Raw genomic sequence first — 19,175 nt, 5'->3', positions numbered from 1 at the left:
ACTATTTTTGACTAATATCGGATGTTGAAAGGTACCTAACTTTTCATATGACTTTTCAGAATAAGTGGTCATAAGTGTGTAAATGAGAAATAACACTATTTCAAACCATTAACTCCTACCAGCAGACTGTGTCTCCTCTTTGCTCCCCACTCCCCTCTACATAAACTTTATGGGCAGAGTGTCTTTGTCTGTGTGCGTATGTATGTGTGTGTGTGTGTGTGTGTGTGTGTTTGTGTTTGTGTGTGTGTCTCTCTCTCTCTCTGCTCCCCTCTCCATACTCTTCTATGGGCAGCAGCATCTGTGTATCTCACTGAGCTCACTCCTCCTGCGTCCTCCTCCCCTCTCCATAAACTTATATGGGCAGGCTGCCAAGAGACACACCCCCACTTCCTGCAGCCCGTCTCATCTGCTCTGTAACTAGAGACGGATTTTGCTTGACAACAGGAGGTGGACAGCAGATTACAGGCAAGGAGATACCTAGTAGTAGGAACTTCACACATAATCTGCATGGATAAAGAGACAAAATTTTAACAGTAAGTAAATTACAAAGTTGATATGTATCAGGTATACCATTAGATTAGCATAAATTGTTTAAAAGGTTAGTGTTCATTTAAATAAATTATGTATGTTACATATGTTGAATGTGATTTTGTTCTTATGTCTCTTGACATCTGTTTAAAGGATCCTGTCATGGAAGGACCTATTATATTCCCCAAAGAGGGAGACATGGTTCTGAAAGTGCAGCTTCCGGTTCCTTCAGTTCATCTTGTTCATATATGTGAACAGCCTCGTTTTCCTCCTGAAAAGGTGAGAGTGACCATTCTTACCCTACAAATATGGGTTCCCCGGGGGGCACTACCTCCCGAATAGTCCGATTGTGGACGGGAATTGAGGTATTTCACCTGGCTGATATGGTTGATCCCCACACGCAAGAGCTTCACCCGTTTTCATACTTTCAAAAACATCATAATATTCCCTCCGCTGCGTTCTTTCACTATCTTCAGGTTAGACATTACATGCAGCAAACTTTTAGATCCACGCGGGTTACTGCACCTACAAGCTTCGAAAGGTTATGTCGGTATGCTACCACCACTAGGGGGCTTATCTCAGCCATTTATGCATTATTGCTATCCCCGGAGGGTTCCCCTCCGCCTGGGCATAGATACATGTTGAAGTGGGAGGCCTTACTGAATAAATCCATCCCGCTCTCATTGTGGCAGATTATTTGGTCGCAAGCAGCTAAAACCTCCATCTGCACTGCATATAAGGAAAACCAATATAAAATCCTTATGTTTTGGTACCATACCCCTGCCTTTTTGCATAGCTTCAATCCGGGTATTCCGTCGGATTGCTGGCGATGTAGAGGTCAGAGAGGTGATCTGTTCCATATTTTCTGGAGCTGTTCACTGGTACAACAGTATTGGTTGGAAGTTAAGAACTTGGCATTGGCGGTGTTGCAGCAGGATATTCCCTTAGACCCTCTTCATTACCTCCTAAATGTTCCCCCTAGGTCTTTGGGGAAATCACCAGCTCGACTCTTTCGACACTTTCTCACAGCCGCTAAGACGTTGATAGCGTGGAAATGGAGACAGACAACCCCTCCCTCCCACATCGACTTAGTAACTAGAATTAGGGAAATACGTACAATGGAGCATATGACGGCCTCTATTGACAATGAACTGGACAGGTTCAAAGTGGTGTGGGACCCGTGGGACAAGTATTGGATACAGGGAACTCAAGATTAGGTGGTAGGTGGAGCTCCGACTATCCCCCCCCCCCTCACCCCCTTAAACCCCTGTGTTTTTTCCCAGATGTTTTGTCTGTCTATTGAAAGTTACTGTCTTACTATGTGAATTGCATGGCCCTTCATGCTGCTCTAAGTTATATGTATATTTTTGAAAAATTTTCAATAAAAACACAGTTGAAACCAAATATGGGTTCCTTTTTTTAAGTAAAACACATTTTGTTTGTCACGAAAGCTTTAAAGGGAAGGTACCTTTAAAAAATGACACATGTTTATAATAATAATAAACGGGTTCAAATAATGTTTTTAATCTTTGTGTTTTTTTATGTTAGGCTGGCTTCACATTAGCGTCGGGCGGCTTCCGTTGGACGAAAATGGAAACCTTACGGAACGGAAACATACGGAAATCAACTGCAACGGAAGCATTACCATTGAAATTAATGGTAATGCAAACAGAAGCTATTGTTTCCATTTGGCTTTCCGTTCATCGGTTTCTACGATGGAAAGGTCAAACGGAACCCATGAACGGAAGCCCGACGCTGTTGTGAACAGGCCCTTACAATCCATTTAATCTTGAAAAATTCAAGGTGTGGTGCTGTTTAAATGATAAATAAATAACTACCATATTTAAAAAAAACATAGCATACATTATTTGTCTTCGACAGACTTAAATCTAATGAATTCTACTTTTTCACAGCCGATTTGGCACGTTTGTCTGAATAATGGCTAAGTGTAAGACACCCTTGTATGATGTCCATATGATTTCATATATACATGGGTTAAAATTGCTGGAGGTTTTTTTTTAAGTATCATCAATTATTTTTTTTCTTCCAAGGTCACTGGACTTCGTATTATTACTCTTTTTAGAGGACAAGTAGCAGTGGTCTGGAGTGATGAGTATGTAATGTCCAGGTATGTGTACATTTCAGATTATTAGAGGCTCGTTTTCATTATTTTTAGTCATATTTTACATTATTTCATACTTCTGTACAGTATAAGATAAATTCTAACTTTTTATATTTATTGTATTTTTGGTTCCAATTAACAGATGTTTAAAGACTTATGAAGTGGAGTTCTCTGTTGATGGCATACATTTTTCCAGAGTCAACACAAGGAATATTATCTTCACTTTGTTCACTTACAGTCCCGGTACGTGTTTCTAAAATAGTTTTGGCTCTTTATTATACTAGCAGACTTTGTAATAAGGTGCAAAACTAATAACGGTTAGGCGCCGTTTACATTGTTATTGCCTTTATTGGAGGTATCTGCCAGGAGGACTACCCGATATACACCACCACCGGAAGGCTGCGACGTATGCCTCTGTCTAGGCATACAGTGGCATTTCTTGCCCATAGGAACCCATTGTAAAGAAAACATGTACCTGTTCATAAACAGTCTGATTACTTGGTTTCCTGTGAATTGGCCCAAGGGTTTGTGGCTGGGATTGGGAAATTATATTGTGAGCTCCATTGGGGACATGACTGATACGAAGTGCTGTGGAATACGTTGGCGCTATATAAGCAACAGGAAAAATAAATAATAATGTTTGTACGTACACCAGTTTAAATGGCAAACAACCTAATGTACAAAGTATTATAAAAAGTGTTACCAATACTCTTAACACATATGTATATGGCCTCTTCTCCATGACTGATTATGGGGAACTATATAATACATTTATCTGTATAGGGGAATATAGACAGACCTTTTGTTTAGTGAGCATGTGGCTAACAGCATTTTATTTCTCTTTTCAGAAAGTGCCATAGTGTCTGGATCTTATAGAGTGCGTGCTGTTAACTATTGGGATGTTCCAGGACCCTATAGTGTTCCACAAGACTATAAAGAATTATTTTAGAAGGATCTATAGATTTAGCAACTCTGAATATTATAAACATATGTACTGAAAAGCTTTTCCAAGTAATTAAAAGGTCAGTTAATGCTGCTTTGAAATGGTATTTTAATCTAAATTTACCATGCAACAACGTATTCCATACAAGTGATGACAGTCAAATATGTAATTTATTTGAGTTCTAATTCTAGCAAACTAATGATCATGTAAATGCAATAACGTCAGAGTGAGTTAGCAATCAGCAAGAAGAGCTCTACAACATAATTGACCTTAAAAAACAAAGGACAAATGACCAATTTTAGCGTTTATAGTGGAATTATGTATATGACTTAAGATAATTACGCTCTCCTAAATCATAAATATTTATTTTGGCTTATAACCTTTTGTATGTAAAGTGTTTTGACCAGAATTGGTTTAACAAAATTTGTTAGCCAAACTATAGGATTTGTATTTTTTTTTTACCATTAGAAAACTACATACATATATTTTTCGTTTCTACCCATTTGTTCCAGTCTCCTCGGAATCCATGTACTAAAAGTAAAGTGAAATAAAGAGAATTTAAAGATTCAAAGTCTAAAATGATGTGTTGATTGATTTCTTTAGATATTTTTATAGCGGTCGGAGATTGTTTTTCTAATACAGACCTCAAATCACCTGCATAGAGGGAGCATAGGACTGAGCTGCAGTACCATGCATAGTCACAGCTGTATGGCAATGTGTCTAGGTAAATAATGAATATTGATTCAATTCAATGTATACAAATTATGCAGTAAGCTCCCTCTAATCATATTCAAGGTTGGACATTCACTTTAAGGTCTCTTGCACACGACAGCTGTGCCACACGGGCCGTTTTTGACGGCATCCGAGTGGCACCAGATAGTCTTCACAGACCCATTCATTTTAGTGGGTGAAAAATGCTCCGAGTCTCCGATCTGAGGAAAGATAGAACATGTCCTATCTTTCCTCGGATCACTGACGGGACTTGGACGGCACACTGCGTCGTGTGCGTGAGCCATAAGGCTTGCTGCACGTGTGATGTAATTGTTGTGGATTTTCACATATTACTCAGAAAATCTGCAATACAGTAAAGTACAATGCAAATCAATCAAGTTTAAAAAAAACACTCACTCACAAGCTGCAGAAATAAATTCGCACATACACTATATGGGCAAAAGTATTGGGACACCTACACTTTACACCCACAAGAGATTATATGGTATCCAATTGTAGTTGGTCCTCCCTTTGCAGCTAAAACAGCTTTTACTCTTTTTACAAGATTTTGGAGTGAGTCAAAGGGAATTTTTGCCCATTCATCCAGAAGAGCATTTGTGAGGACAGATGCTTATGTTGGATGAGAGGGCCTGGCTCGTAATCTCCATTCTTGTTCCTCCCAAAGGTGCAGGCCATTCAAGCTCTTCCACACTAAAATCACCCTACCATGTCTTTATGGATCTTGCTTTGTGCACTGGTCACAGCCATGCTGGAACAGAAAAGGACCTTCCCCAAACTATTCCCACAAAGTTGTAAGCATATAATTGTCCAAAATGTCTTTGGTATACTGAAACATTAAGATTTCACTATAAGGCTGGGTTAACACAGCGTTTTTTGCAGGAGGAAAATCTGCCTCAAAATTCCGTTTGGAATTTTGAGGCAGATTTTCCTCTGCCTGCACGCCGATTATCGCCCGTGGCCATTGAACGCCGCAGGCATAAAACGCAGCGAAATACGCTTTCTCTACCTCCCATTGTCAATGGGAGGTCAGAGACGTAAACGCCCGAAGATAGGGCATGTCCCTTCTTTTTCCTGCGAGCCGGTTTTTCCGCTTGTGGGAATAAAACGTCTCCGCCTCCCATTGAAATCAATGGGAGGCATTTTCGGCCGTTTTTTGGCACGTTTTCCGACGCGGTTTCCGCGTCAAACATGTATAAAAACTCAGTGTGAACTGGCCCTAAAGGTACAGAAGGAGTAAATCTAAAACTTAGCTTTTATTAAGCTGTTAAAACGTGGAACATCACGCATTTACTTGTAAAGACCTATACTGACATACATAACATATAAGTGTCAATTAGGTATAAGGTATTGGTTCCTTTGTTATGATTTTTGTTCAGAGTCTTATACGACGATCGTATATTGCATCCTTCTCCTCCCCTCTATATGCGTAGTCTAGCTCTTTGTGAGGTGTTGAAGGAAAAGCCTGAAGGATAAACTAGTGCGAAGCCACTATGTAGATGAACCCCCTGAAACATGCTGGCTCAACAGGAGACCCCTGGGGACCTTTAGATGCGGTAGATGTCTCGCCTGTGAAGCAGTTGAGGTATCTAGGGCATTTACTAGTGCGACGACAGGCATTGGATACCTGAATAAACAAGTTATTAATTGTAAATCCAGAGGGGTGATATATTTAGCTAAATGTACGTACCCTAAAGATTATGTGGGAAAGCCTAAAGGAGACTTCAGGAGACGCATCAGGGATCATTATAATGATATCATAAACAAAAGAGACACTACGATATCAAGACACATATGGTCGGCACATGGGGGAGACCCCAAATCCATCAGATTCCAGGGTATTCAAATCCAGGGATTTATAATATAATCCTAACTGGAAGGAATAACAGGAACCAGTCCGTTGATTACTAACTGGGAACTTTACCTAAACATTAAGATTTCTTTTCACTAGAAACAAGGAGCCTAGGCCAACACCTAAAAAACAACTTTACAGTTGGCACAAAGAAGTCAGGCAGGTAACATTCTTGTGGCATTCGCCAAACTCAGGCTTGTCCAACAGACTTCAGATAGAGAAGCATGATTCATTACTCCACAGAACACGTTTCCACTTCCACTGCTCCAGAGTGGTGGCGTGCTTTACACCACTCCATCCGACACTTGGCATTGTGCTTGGTGACGTAAGGCCTAGCATGCAGCTGTTCGGCCATGGTAACCCATGCCATAAAGATCCTGGCACAATTTTTGTGCGGATGTTAATGCCGAAGGAGGTTTGGAACTCTGCAGTTTAGTCAGCAGAGCATTGGCGACTTTTATACACTATGGGCCTCAGCACTTGGTGGCCCCGCTCTGTAACTTTACGAGGTCTGACAATTCATGACGGAGTTGCTGTGGTTCCTGAATACTTCCACTTTCCAATAATACCACTCACGGTTAATCGTAGAATATCTAGGAGGGAAGAAATTTCACAACCTGCCTTGTTACAACGGTGTATATTAAGGAATGTTGCATATTTGTTGGAAGATCGGCATGTAACAGGTGTCTGCATAACCACTACGAACATTTTCTGCCATGTAATCTTAACCTAAATTTCATTATGATATTTTTCTCTGACCTCCAAACTCAATGGCTTAAAGGAAAAAACAATATTTAATTCCATTAGGAATTTAAATCTGTAGATCTAAAAAAACAGAGTTTCTAGCCATAATTTGGTATCAAATGTTTTGCACTGATATGTACTATTAAAGTAATAGAGTCACAATGCTATATACTGGTTTAATGGAATGGCTCCATGTATTAACTAATACAGAACATGACGAGAACATTATTTCAAATAGCCCAACGGATTGTGAAATACAATTTTATTAAGACTTGAAAAATATGAGTGTTTTAAGTTGACACAACAAGTTTACAAAAATTATATATTAATTTTTATACCTTACAGTGTATGATCTAGAGATGAACAAAATGTACTGATATCTTAACTTATGAAATATATGAATGATAACATGGAACGCTGTTACATTTATTACATGACACGTAATTAAACAATTCCTAGAAAGATAACATTAAAATGAAATTGCACCAATAAATAAAAAACAAAAAAGCAGTTGTGTATTTCTTAAAGCTGTGTTCACTCAGGATGTGCTACTTCCATGGTTAAATGGAGAATGTTCTCCGAGAAATAAGATTTTAGCAAGCTCCTGCAGAGAGAAAATTAGAAGTTTTTTTTACATATATAGTAGGGGAACCAATTCTTTCATATAAAATAAACCTATAGAAATCAACGTATCATATGTTGTAGTGGATGTTTGGTAAATAAATTCACTTTATTTTTGAGTGCTGCTTCTTTACTCTTTTTTTTTGATAATCTATATATACATATACCTTTATCAAGCAATAGTGATATGTGCGAGCCAGGGTTTTATACCAATGGACATCATTAGCAGCTATTAATTGTAAAACATACAAAATGTAGCCGACATATGGCATATACAATATATAAAGCATGTAATACATTGTACAAAAGTGTTACATATATATTAAAACCATGTGTATTGTGAAAAACAATAAATAACATTAAACAGTCATGCAATCTTAATACCTATGCATATGCATGTTCATGTGGGGGAGGAGATTGGGGTCACTCACCGATCCCAGAACCGCAGACACATACTTAGAATATAATTACTCTCATAACGACTTTCATCAAATGTGCCACTGTGTAATATGCTAGAAGGTCATGAATTTGTGTTGGGCACTAGATATAGAGTGGAAAAAGGCCTTTGCGAATGTAGTCCTCTTTAATACCTTTGTGAATCTAAAACCATTTTCAAAGCAATAGTCATGTAAATGAAAATGTCAAGGTTTAAAGCTGCAACATACCAGTTTGGAGAACCGGTTGAAATTGTCCAGCCATGCAAATTTCTTCTTGTTTCTGGCGCACAAGCCTTGTAATAGCTGGTGAAAATCCACGTGGACTGCGCGAGAATATAATGGCATAGCCATCATTACATGTTCCATCCTCCTTAAGAGTGCGGCAAGCATAGGTAACTGCATAATTATCATAATCTGTGTCAATTACCCAATAGTTGTCACCTGTATAAATACAAAATCATTGAATATATCATTTTAAAAAAAGGAAGTTGGTTTCTCATTTTGTCCTTTTTTTTTGAAAGTTTTTTTCTTTATTAACTATTAGTGTTTTTTGTGTCCGTGTGTTGGGATTAGGGAGATGGCGAGAATTACACATAATTTATTAAACGTTGCACGCCTCTTAATAAATGAGGTGAATTTGGACATTTTTGCTTTAATTTGTTTTTACACATGCTATGAGCAACCATAGATTTGCACCTAAAATCATGTTCACTGAATCATAACAAAAATACCGTAATATCTGCTAATTGGGGAAAAACACTAAAAACATTTTAGTTTCACTAATTCACGTTGCACACGACCGAGGGCTGTTTTTCACAACATCCAAGTGGCACCTGATAGTTTTCACAGACATTCACTTTAGTGGGTGAATCGTGTCCGTGAAAACTGACCTGACTTTCCGATCTGTGGAAAGTTAGGACATGTGCTATATTTCCACACATCACTGACTGGGCCTGGCCGGCACGCACGGTCGTGTGCATGAGGCATAAAGTCTGAGGTACCTTACCAGACGCCTTTTGGCAGCAGCTTATCTCTTGGGGAAACGAAGGATCGGGCATGTTGAAATCCAAAATGCCAAATCCTTGTTTCTCCCAATGGCAGATGCCAGGAGATAGTTGGGCTACCCCATATACATTAGGTTTCAGATGATCCTGCCAAAATTGTGGGGTTTGAACAACATGTATCCAATACGTAGCCAGACTAAAGAGTTGTATGAGATTTTTTTTTTCCCCAGAAACAACTGTTGTTTGAGCTTTGTATAGAATTACAGCTCAACCCCATTTAATATATTATGAGACTGAGCTGTATCAGACACGGCCCACGGACAAGAGTTTTGCATTTTTCCAATCTCATACAATTTAAGATCTTTCGCACATGCAAGGAAAATGAGATATTGTTGCAGTATGGTATGGTGCTAACCCAAAGCAGAGGCATTCAGAAATGAGGAACACTGATCCCAATGTGTTCTAATATCTATTGTTACATTTACACTGTGTAGTATGCATAGGAACTCCGCATGTAAGCCTTGCTGTCAACACAGAATTCAGTTCTACTGATCTACAATCATTGCTTTTAATAATGTTGTGGTTACGACTCTTTAGCGGATAAGTAGATGATAATATATCTTGTTTGTCAGTGCTCTGTAAACATCACATTCTTGAATTTGGTATTGCTTGAAGTAAATTATGCGTAGTACAATAAAATAGAATACAATTTCTGTATCCATTCCTCATGATTTTCATGGTATCTGCTTCTTTATGACCAGGACAGATGACAATCTGTCCTGGTCATTTGATGATCACACAGGTGCATGGCTCGTCACAGTGCAGTTATCCAGCTCTGTCTTGTAATAAGTCGTGTACCTGTGTGATCGTCACATGACTAGGACATATTGTTATCCACTGGAAGTGAACAATGAAGATTCCAATTGAATAACAGCAAGCAGAGATCTTAGAATCTGTAATAAATTTATCTAGAAAATATATTGGCAAATTATATTACTTTTCATTACACAACGAATAACATTTATTTGCTGAAACCGGAATATCCCTTTTGAGTAATGCCCATGTTCCCCTACGTTAAAACTTAATGCTCACTGGAAACTTTGCTTGGGATACTTCAACTTACCTCCACTTGATAGGTAGCTAGCCAATCCCTGGTAGGTCATATACATTTTAGCTGGTGAGGTTGGGTCTGGTATTGAGTACTGTGCGGCCATGTCTGCACAGATGAGCCAGAACCTAAGAGTGAAATTGTGGTCACTTTCAAGATTATACATTTTCAATAAATCGTTCTCAAAATATTACAATAGGAAAGAACACGTCAAAACTTGTATTGTATTATATATTGTGCCCAGAAGTTTGTTAGGTTTTTTGTTTTATGTTTATTTTGGAAATGGGGTAACGTATATTATTTGTCCCTATTATTTATTTCTTCGTATATATAGATGGGGAAAAAAGCGTAATGGGCCAAGCCTATCCATAAGTGTCAAGTTTAGTGAGGGTATTGCTTACCCAAAAAGTTTAACTCTGCCTTTTGATGATGCAGTCATTGTGCCATCTCCATCTACTGTGTACTCAGCAGAAATGTTATCCTGAAGGAAGAGGCCTTCTGGGTCTTTTTTTCCAACCGCATACCATTTTCCTCCATACTAGATAGAAGGAAGCAAATAAGAACCATTACTGAACCAAACCATTGCTGTAACATCTACACTATTGTCACATCTTATTGCGTTTCTGGATGTTTTAATTTAAAAAAAAAAAAATCCCCCTACTTTACATCTTTATTGTAGATACAGTATTTGCCTTTATGGAGTCGTAGATTTATATTTCTATGGCTGTTTACTTGGTGCAGTTACAATGATACTACACTGAATGACGCTCCAACAGTATGTCACTTATGTAACTTTCTGAAGAATTCAAATAACTTTTTTTCAATGTTTTTCTTTTGGGATTTACAGATTATAAATATTACCAGCACAGAACACACATTGATGGTTTAGCCCTAGAATTGGCTGTCAGTGTGTATTCCTGGGAAACCCCTTTTATGTGTCGCAAACATTTGGCTCAATGATTTAAATGTGAAATTGAGATGTTTACCCTAGCTGAAATTACTGTGATGAAGACCCTAGCTGAAATTACTGTGATGAAGACCCTAGCTGAAATTACTGTGATGAAGACCCTAGCTGAAATTACTGTGATGAAGACCCTAGCTGAAATTACTGTGATGAAGACCCTAGCTGAAATTACTGTGATGAAGACCCTAGCTGAAATTACTGGGATGAAGACCCTAGCTGAAATTACTGGGATGAAGACCCTAGCTGAAATTACTGTGATGAAGACCCTAGCTGAAATTACTGTGATGAAGACACTAGCTGAAATTACTGTGATGAAGACCCTAGCTCAAATTACTGTGATGAAGACCCTAGCTGAAATTACTGTGATGAAGACCCTAACTTAAATTACTGTGATGAATGTGATTATTGGGACTTTAAAGAAAATGTAATTTGATAATGTTCAACAGGATTTAGTGCTCATGTAATCTGGTTATTTAGCAGCTCCTATTTCTGTTCTAATATTTTGCTACATTTTTTAAAAAGAAAAGTAAAATGGCCTAATGTCTTAGATTTTGAATAAAAAAATTCAGCTTTAAAAGGATTGGTCCATTAAAGTAAATTATTCTGTTATTTACTCCTTTTAAAGACATATTACTTCAGCACTAATATTATCACGTGTTTACTGTCTAGATCTTCATTTTACAATACACACACAAAAAATAACAAATTTAACATTTAGACAAAACCCATGAAAATGAGAAGCTATGAAACCGTACATTTAAAATAACATGACTGGAGCTAACCCCAATGTCCTACTTCCCTCATTGGGGTGCTGACAGAGGTCCATGAAGCTGAGATACGGGGAGTTTTTTGGCGAGACTCTCACACTGTAGACCAACTTAACTGTTCTTGTATCTGCCTGTGATATGTTGGGAGCAATGTAGTTACTAGCAATTTGCTTTATCTAAATAACAAAATAATGGCTGTAAAAATGACAGCAAAAAAACTAAAATGTTTGGCCCATTAAATCCTGCAAAACAAATATTATGTTTTTTACAAAAAGACAATTTGGTTCATTCCATGTCACTTCAACAAACCAAGGTAAAGCTGAATCACTTCTAAAGAAGTTTCTCTTTCCTGGACTGGTTTGAGAATGAATGGAGGGAAATCAGAGGTTAACAGATTTCCTTAATATTTGAATGCATTATAAGTTTATAACTCTTCTTTATTTTAGTTTCAATTTTTTTTATTGAATTATATCAAAACAATGTAAACAACAAAAGGCACCTCACACAGGAAGGAAAGCAGATTGAAATGCAATTATATATAATTAATCTAAAAGGTTATGTAAAATTCCATTACAGATATAATATAACATAAACAAGAACTATACCTGGTGTGGTAACAATTTTTATTAAACAATATTTAGCCCCGTGTACCCCTGAGGACGCTACTAGTTAGCGAAACATGTCGGGGGGGCTCTGTTTATTTTAATTCCTGCCTTAGCTGAATTTACTTTGCGACTAGTCACATGGTATTTACTGGCTGTAACTGACCCCTTGTGTGTCGGCCAGCACTTACTCTCCTCTGTCTCAACACTTGCTGATCTCTTCAGTGAATTACCTCTACTTCAGCTCTAGGCAGTGACCGTTTTAAACCAATATATATGTGGTCTGTTTGTTTGCTATACGTAGCTTAATAAAAATTTTACATTTATTCTTTACTATTAACGGGTGATCGGGAAAAAGGGTTCTGTTTGCCTGCAGGCATCCCTCCTATTGATCATATTTATTGTACCTGCCGACTACCCAGGGTCACAATTGTTGTTTTTGGTGTGGTAACAAGGTTCATCATCAAGGTTGCAATTATAGAAATAAAAATAGGGAGTCTCACGCGATGACGCTGGCCTAGAAGTGTGGCTGGACGAAACAGCCTCACGCTGATAGGTCAGCATCAGAGGCTCTCTTCTAGCTCCACCCATTGAGAATCGCTGGCGGCCAAAGCCACTTGGCTAGCCAGCGGTTCATTTACATAATGAAGAGGGGGCAATACCTCAGCAACGGGGGAGACACAGAAGTAAGGAAAAAACACTACTGGACTCACAGATACGGCGACAATTTTGGGAGTCTAATAACTCACTTTGTAGGAGCTAGTGACAGGTCCTCTTTAAAGGCTATGTACATCTTTTGAAATAGTTTGTTTTACATATATAGAAATATATATATCCGTGTATTTGGTGTAACTTTCTAATTAGTCTTTATTAAAAATAATTTTCCTGTTTGAGATACAGCTGCTTTCTAACAGCAGGACTGACAGGTTCAGTGACAGCGGGTCAGACACACAGGAGCCACTTGTTAACAATCACATCTAAGTTATGAACTTACATGTGATCGGTGACAGCGAGAGCGGTGAAATCTCATCTTTCGGGGCCTATAGCAGTGTTTCTATGCTAAAAAAAACTGGCGTAGAAATGTTGTTTAATACATCCCCCCCCCCCCCACCCAGGAGTGAGTTCCAGCTTAGAAATCTGGGAGGTAAGTTGCTAAGTTTACAAAGACACAATAGGGCAGATTCACTAATCAAAATGTGCCAGAATTCTGCTTAAATTGAGCCAAAAAAACTGGCGCATATGTCGTGCCACATTTATTACGTTTTAGCAAAATTTTTTGCACAAAAGAGGGGCATGGCTAAATGGATTTGTAAAATGCATTACATTTATTAATGGCATGCATAATTTTTTTCGTGCAAAGAGTTTAAAATAAGCGAGCCAAGACCTGGAGTAAGGAATAGAAAAGTGTTTAACTTCTAGTAAGATGCACCAAATCTATCACACAGCGTGTGCCACTGTGATAAATTTTGTGCACCTTTTGACTGTCTTATCTGAGTTCATGTTGTCTAAATTGTAGACCGGATTTGTAAGGCCCCATGCACACGAATGTATTTTTTCCCGTCCTTTGTCACCAGTATTCCACCAGTATTTACAGACCGGTGCCCGTAAATACGGGTCCGTTGTCACCCGTATTCCACCCGTATTTACGGACCCATTTTCGCTGCAAAACTGCACTGCACTAATCGGCAGCCCCTTCTCTCTATCAGTGCTGGATAGGGAGAAGAGGCAGCCCTTTCGGGCAGAGTTTCCGCAGCGGAACGCAGGGATTGAAAGTAAAAGGAGTTCAAACATACCCCGACCGTTGTCTTGGAGACGCGTCCCTCTTTTGACATCCAGTCCGACCTCCCTGGATGACGCGGCAGTCCATGTGACCGCTGCAGCCTGTGATTGGCTGCAGCGGTCACATAAGCTGAAACGTTATCCCAGGATGCCAGACTGGAGGAAGAAGCAGGGATTTCTGGGTAAGTATTAATTTTTTTTTGTTACAGGTTTTTGAAGATCACATTAGACATCTATATTGTGTGCGCCACGCATGGTACTCACTGTCCAGCGGTAGTCACTGCTTAAAGTAGTCCCAGGCAAATAAGGGTATAGGAGAATAACTTTTACTTTTTTATGGAATCTGTAAACCCCATGTATATTTATAAGTGAAAAAGTGGTTAAAAGTGAAGAGTTGAAAGATAAAATGATTTCCCTAGATCACAAAAACAACTTTGAAGACAAAATAGCAGTCATAGAAAATGTACATAGTTTTAGTCTGGGAATATAGTTATTTTTTGCAGTTCCCTTTTTGTCATGCGATCAAGAGTGGGAGTCCAGTGGTGATTGACAGCCGGCCTCCTGCTGAAACCTCTCATTCCGGATATTTATTAAACCCTTAGATGCTGCGTTCAATAGCGACTGCAGCATTTAAGGTGTAAGACACAAGGAGCTGGCTCCCTCCATTAGCCCATTGACTCTTTTTTTTCCTCAAATCGGATTTATTTAGGAAAAGTGTAAAAAAAAAAGTCAGAATTGTTAATCAATAATCTATATGTTCCCCAAAATGGTCCTATTAAAAATATGACTTCTGTAAAAAACAAGCCCACATACAGCTACATCGACAGAAAAATAAAAAAAAACTTCTGGCGTTTGAAATGCAACAACATAAAAATGTATTGTTTTCCATAAATTGTACCACGATTGTGCAAAAGTAATGGAATGTAAAAAAGAACCTATACATATCTGGTATCGCTGTATTCACACCGTCCATAAAATACAGGTAACACGTTATTTATGCCGTACGGTGAATGGAATAAATTTAAAGCGCAAAAACTATGGTGAAATTTTGTGGGTTTTTTTGCCATTGAAAAGTACAACTCATCCCACAAAAAACAAACCCTCATGTGGCTACGTAAACAGAAAAATTACTGTGTCCTAAAGGCCAAAATAGGCTTTAGGCCATAACCTTCTATATTTTTTAACATCTCTGTTAATTTAAGTTACACACTTTTATGTCTTTAACCCTAAACCTGTTTCCATTGCCATATGATAAACTAACCACACAATAAAATGGAGGTTCTCATGTCTGGTCTCTTACCCTTTTCATGTCAAAGTCCCCCTTGACTTTCAGAGACTCTACCACACAGGACTGGGCCTTGCATTGCTCAATGATAGTAAGAAGTGTAGCAATAAAGACATACTTGAAATGCTTCATCCTAAAACAAAAAAAAAATTCATAATTTCTCTTGGAGATATTTAGCAGTAAAGGAATTGAGTGCAAGCTTGTTTAGACATAGTTCTCCTTCCCATTATAATAAAGCGTCATACTTGTATAATTGTTGTAATCATAAGGAGACCCACTTAATTGGAAAAGACAATGACGAAGATTGAAAAAGAGAAGAGGACAACCACCAACAAGTTATATGAATGCAGTCATGATCATGAAAGAAGACTGAAGATTTTCTAGAAACACTTAACTTGATCAATATGTATGAAATATGTGTGGGGAAGTCTTAGGCTCTGTCAACACCGCCATTTGACGTCTCCCTTGGCGGGTTCTGTTGATTACTGATGTACTACCCCTTCCATTAAAATTACCAAAACCCATTGATGACTATTTAGATCCAGCGTATGATGGATACTTATAAGCTATTATATATCCTCCTTCAGAGACGCCATCTTAATGTAGGTGGGTAGAGAGTTTTAAATTATTGAAAGAAACTGTTTTTTTCTGGTGGGATTCTGATCAGCAGTGTAAATTTTACAGACAGGGCCAGCACACCATGATACACCGACTTTTAACAGAGAGTCCAGTACAGCTAATACTATTCAGCAAGAACAGCATAGAGCTCCATTACATATCTACTGTATAGTATTGAATGGAGACTTCTACACCACTGCATTAACTATTATCCACCACCAAGTACTTTTTAACCAGGGCCACCTATAGGCAAGGGTCTAATGGAAAGTCTTCCCTAGCTAATATGCTGACGTATACCTATAATGTTAATTACATACTAAATAATAATAAGAAAAATAACGAATGATAATATACAATAAACAAATAACATAAAGATATGAAATTACAAACAATGCAAGGAAATTAATGCTGTCTTCATTTGGAATAGAGAACCTACCTGGTTTTCTCTGGAATAAATTGATGTGACGTGAAGACTTTACAGACTCAAATGAACATTACTTTCTGTCTGTTTAAGTATTTCTGCTTAAATAATAAGCCCCCAGTCTACCTAAGTAGTTATTTTGGTCCATGGGGCACAGTAAGAAGCTTATCTTAGTTAATCCATTACATAAAATCAATGAGTAATCCTTTTCTCTGATGCGTTCTTGTCTAATTGTGAAAGAACACACACTTGAATTGGATGAAAACAGAGTGTCCTAAGAAATTCAGCACGTGTGTTGTCTATACATGCGGACCATCAAAAGCTGCCACGGTTGTGGTGGTCATGAGTTCATTTAATATATATGATGTTGTTGTATGAAGATTATGCCTACATCTTCTACTGTGCCTAGAAACCTATGGATAACACATTGTGATGGGGTTATCTTTATTAGGGAGGTGGCAGCATAAAGAGGGTTTTACACAGGACGATTCATAGAACACTCATTGACGATAATTGCCCTGTGTAAAAAGGGCAGCGATCAGCAGATGAACAAGCAAACGCTCGATCATCTGCTGATCGTATCATTTAAAAAAAGTAAAAGATTATCGTTGTCGGCAGCACATCTCCCTGTGTAAACAGGGAAACGCGCTGCCGCCATGATAATAATATATGGGGACAAGCGATCGGAGTAATGACCACTCGTCCCCATCCATAGCTCCTTGTGACAGGAGTAAACGAGCGCTGATCAACGATATCTCGCTCACTGCACTGGCCGATCTACCGTTCTACCTCACTGCACCCCGTTCTACCTTTTTCTGCCACTTCCTGACTATATGGTTGGGAGTTATGAAAACAGCGTAACTCGCTAAGCTACGCTGTTCCCGTAACTCCCATAGTAGTGAATGGCAGTTACGGAAGCAGGGTAGCATGCGAGCTACGCGGTTTCCGTAACTACCATTCAGTTCTATGGGACTTATGGAAGCAGTGTAGCTCAGAGAGTTATGCTCTTTTCATACTCCCGACCATATAGTCAGGAAGTAGCCGGGAGGCAGCGGGAGCAGAAAAAGGTAGAATGGGGTTTAGGTGGCCCCATTCTAGAGATAGGTGCGGGTCCCAGAGGTGGGACCCGCATCTATCTGACATTTACGACATATCCTGTGGATATGTCATAAATGTCCCTGATGGGAAAACCCCTTTAAGTCTTTCATGTCTGCAAAATATATTATGCTACTGTACATCCCATTTAAAAAAACAGCAACTCTACAGAATATATTCTTATTTTCAATAAGTATGAATTTCTATTACATGACCAAAAAGGTAATAAGAAAAAGTTTTTTTCCTTTACGGTTGCAGGAGACGCATCTAACACTGATCAAAATAAATTCACTAAAAAGGGAATAAGGCAATTAAAGGGGTTTTCCAGGATTTAATTTTATATCATTTACGTAAATATTCTTCATAGTTTTCAAGATTGTTACTTGCTGTCAGTGAGTGGAGACATTCTTGTTGAAATCCGGATTTCGAAAGCCTGCCCTATTAATGTTCTGCTCACGCAGTTGCATGGCTTGTTGCAATTTAAAGAGCAGTAGACCAGTGTGATCAGCATGTTATAAGGACTAGTTATTAGCCTGCTTATACATGTTAACAAGAATGTTTTATTTTACTTACAGCAAACAGACATCTTGAAAATAGTGAGAAATTGAAGCACAAGTATATTGGAAAGTTGCAAAGCTAGTCTTTATACAATGATCAAGCTTTATTTACATAAAATCTGAAATATTCTTATATTATTAATTACTTAGTAGCTGCATATTTTAAGGCTATGGGAATCTATATAATAAATCGCATTATTTCCAAATGGAGAAGTGCAGAGGCAAAACTATAGGCAAAAATGACATTATTATTGTTCATTATACTTATATTATGATGATGTGTTATGACATCACTGTGGTCCTTAGTGTTCATTATTTCCATACTGTGACATCACTGTGTGCAATAACTATTTTCTATGACTTCACAGTGTTGAACTCTCCCTAAACAAACATCTTTATAGGCTAGCATCTTCCAAAAATAAATCTATATGGCTAAGGGGGAGAAGAATTACAGTTAATTACAGTAGCAGAGGGTGTTAATCCAAGCCTACAAAAAACATCCTTATGAGCATACAAGAAGAGTCAGCTTAAAATTTTTCATCCATTGGTATAATGATCTTGGTATTCTGAAATGCACATAGGTAGTGCAGTGTATTAGAACATCAAACAAACAGTTGGAGCTTCAAGTCCCCTAGTGGGACTAAAGAAAAGTGTAAAAAAAAGTATAAAAAAAAAGTTAAAATAAAAGGAGTAAAAAATACAATAAAAGTTTAAAGTAATAACATAAAACACAACCGCCCTTTTTCCCTTATCAAGTCATTTATTATTGAAAAAAATAATAAAGCCATACATATTTGGTATCGCTGCGACCGTAAAAAAAAACTAAAAAATACCGCCATAATTGCGGTTTTTTTTGGTCACTTTGTCTTCCAAAAATTGAAATAAAAAGTGATCAAAAAGTTGCATGTATCCAAAAATTTTACCTATAAAAACTACAGCTTCTCCAGCAAAAAACGAGCCCTCATACAGTTCCGTAGATGAAAAAATTAAAAAGTTATG

The 19,175-nt window shown here is 38.1% G+C and overlaps 2 protein-coding genes across 5 annotated transcripts in view; one reads left to right on the top strand and one right to left on the bottom strand.

Annotated features, from left to right (window-relative positions):
• IDUA (alpha-L-iduronidase) overlaps positions 1-4,143 on the top strand; it is a 172,343-nt gene extending 168,200 nt beyond the window's left edge. For 2 of the 4 annotated variants that reach the window (XM_075849859.1, XM_075849861.1), the window contains exons 11-15: positions 682-807; positions 2,077-2,187; positions 2,580-2,656; positions 2,793-2,893; positions 3,499-4,143. In XM_075849859.1, the coding sequence (XP_075705974.1) occupies positions 682-807; positions 2,077-2,187; positions 2,580-2,656; positions 2,793-2,893; positions 3,499-3,599 (516 nt within the window). In that variant the 3' untranslated portion in view covers positions 3,600-4,143. Of the gene's footprint in view, positions 1-681; positions 808-1,510; positions 1,596-2,076; positions 2,188-2,579; positions 2,657-2,792; positions 2,894-3,498 lie in introns of those variants that run through there. The other 2 variants (XM_075849860.1, XM_075849862.1) reach the window with 2 other exon arrangements.
• Positions 4,144-7,237: 3,094 nt separating this feature from the next.
• Positions 7,238-16,618, bottom strand: LOC142740158 (purpurin-like). The gene is made up of 6 exons (XM_075849857.1): positions 16,540-16,618; positions 15,501-15,618; positions 10,490-10,626; positions 10,104-10,216; positions 8,205-8,417; positions 7,238-7,522 (listed from the first exon to the last, which is right to left on the bottom strand). The coding sequence occupies exons 2-6, from the start codon at positions 15,615-15,617 to the stop codon at positions 7,512-7,514; spliced, it is 591 nt and encodes a 196-aa protein (XP_075705972.1). The 5' UTR covers position 15,618; positions 16,540-16,618; the 3' UTR covers positions 7,238-7,511.
• Between the last annotated feature and the right edge of the window lie 2,557 nt (positions 16,619-19,175).

Source organism: Rhinoderma darwinii, chromosome 1 (genome assembly GCF_050947455.1).
Source record: "Rhinoderma darwinii isolate aRhiDar2 chromosome 1, aRhiDar2.hap1, whole genome shotgun sequence".
In the NCBI taxonomy this organism is placed as follows: Eukaryota; Metazoa; Chordata; class Amphibia; order Anura; family Rhinodermatidae; genus Rhinoderma; species Rhinoderma darwinii.
This window is presented reverse-complemented; position numbering and strand designations above follow the sequence as displayed.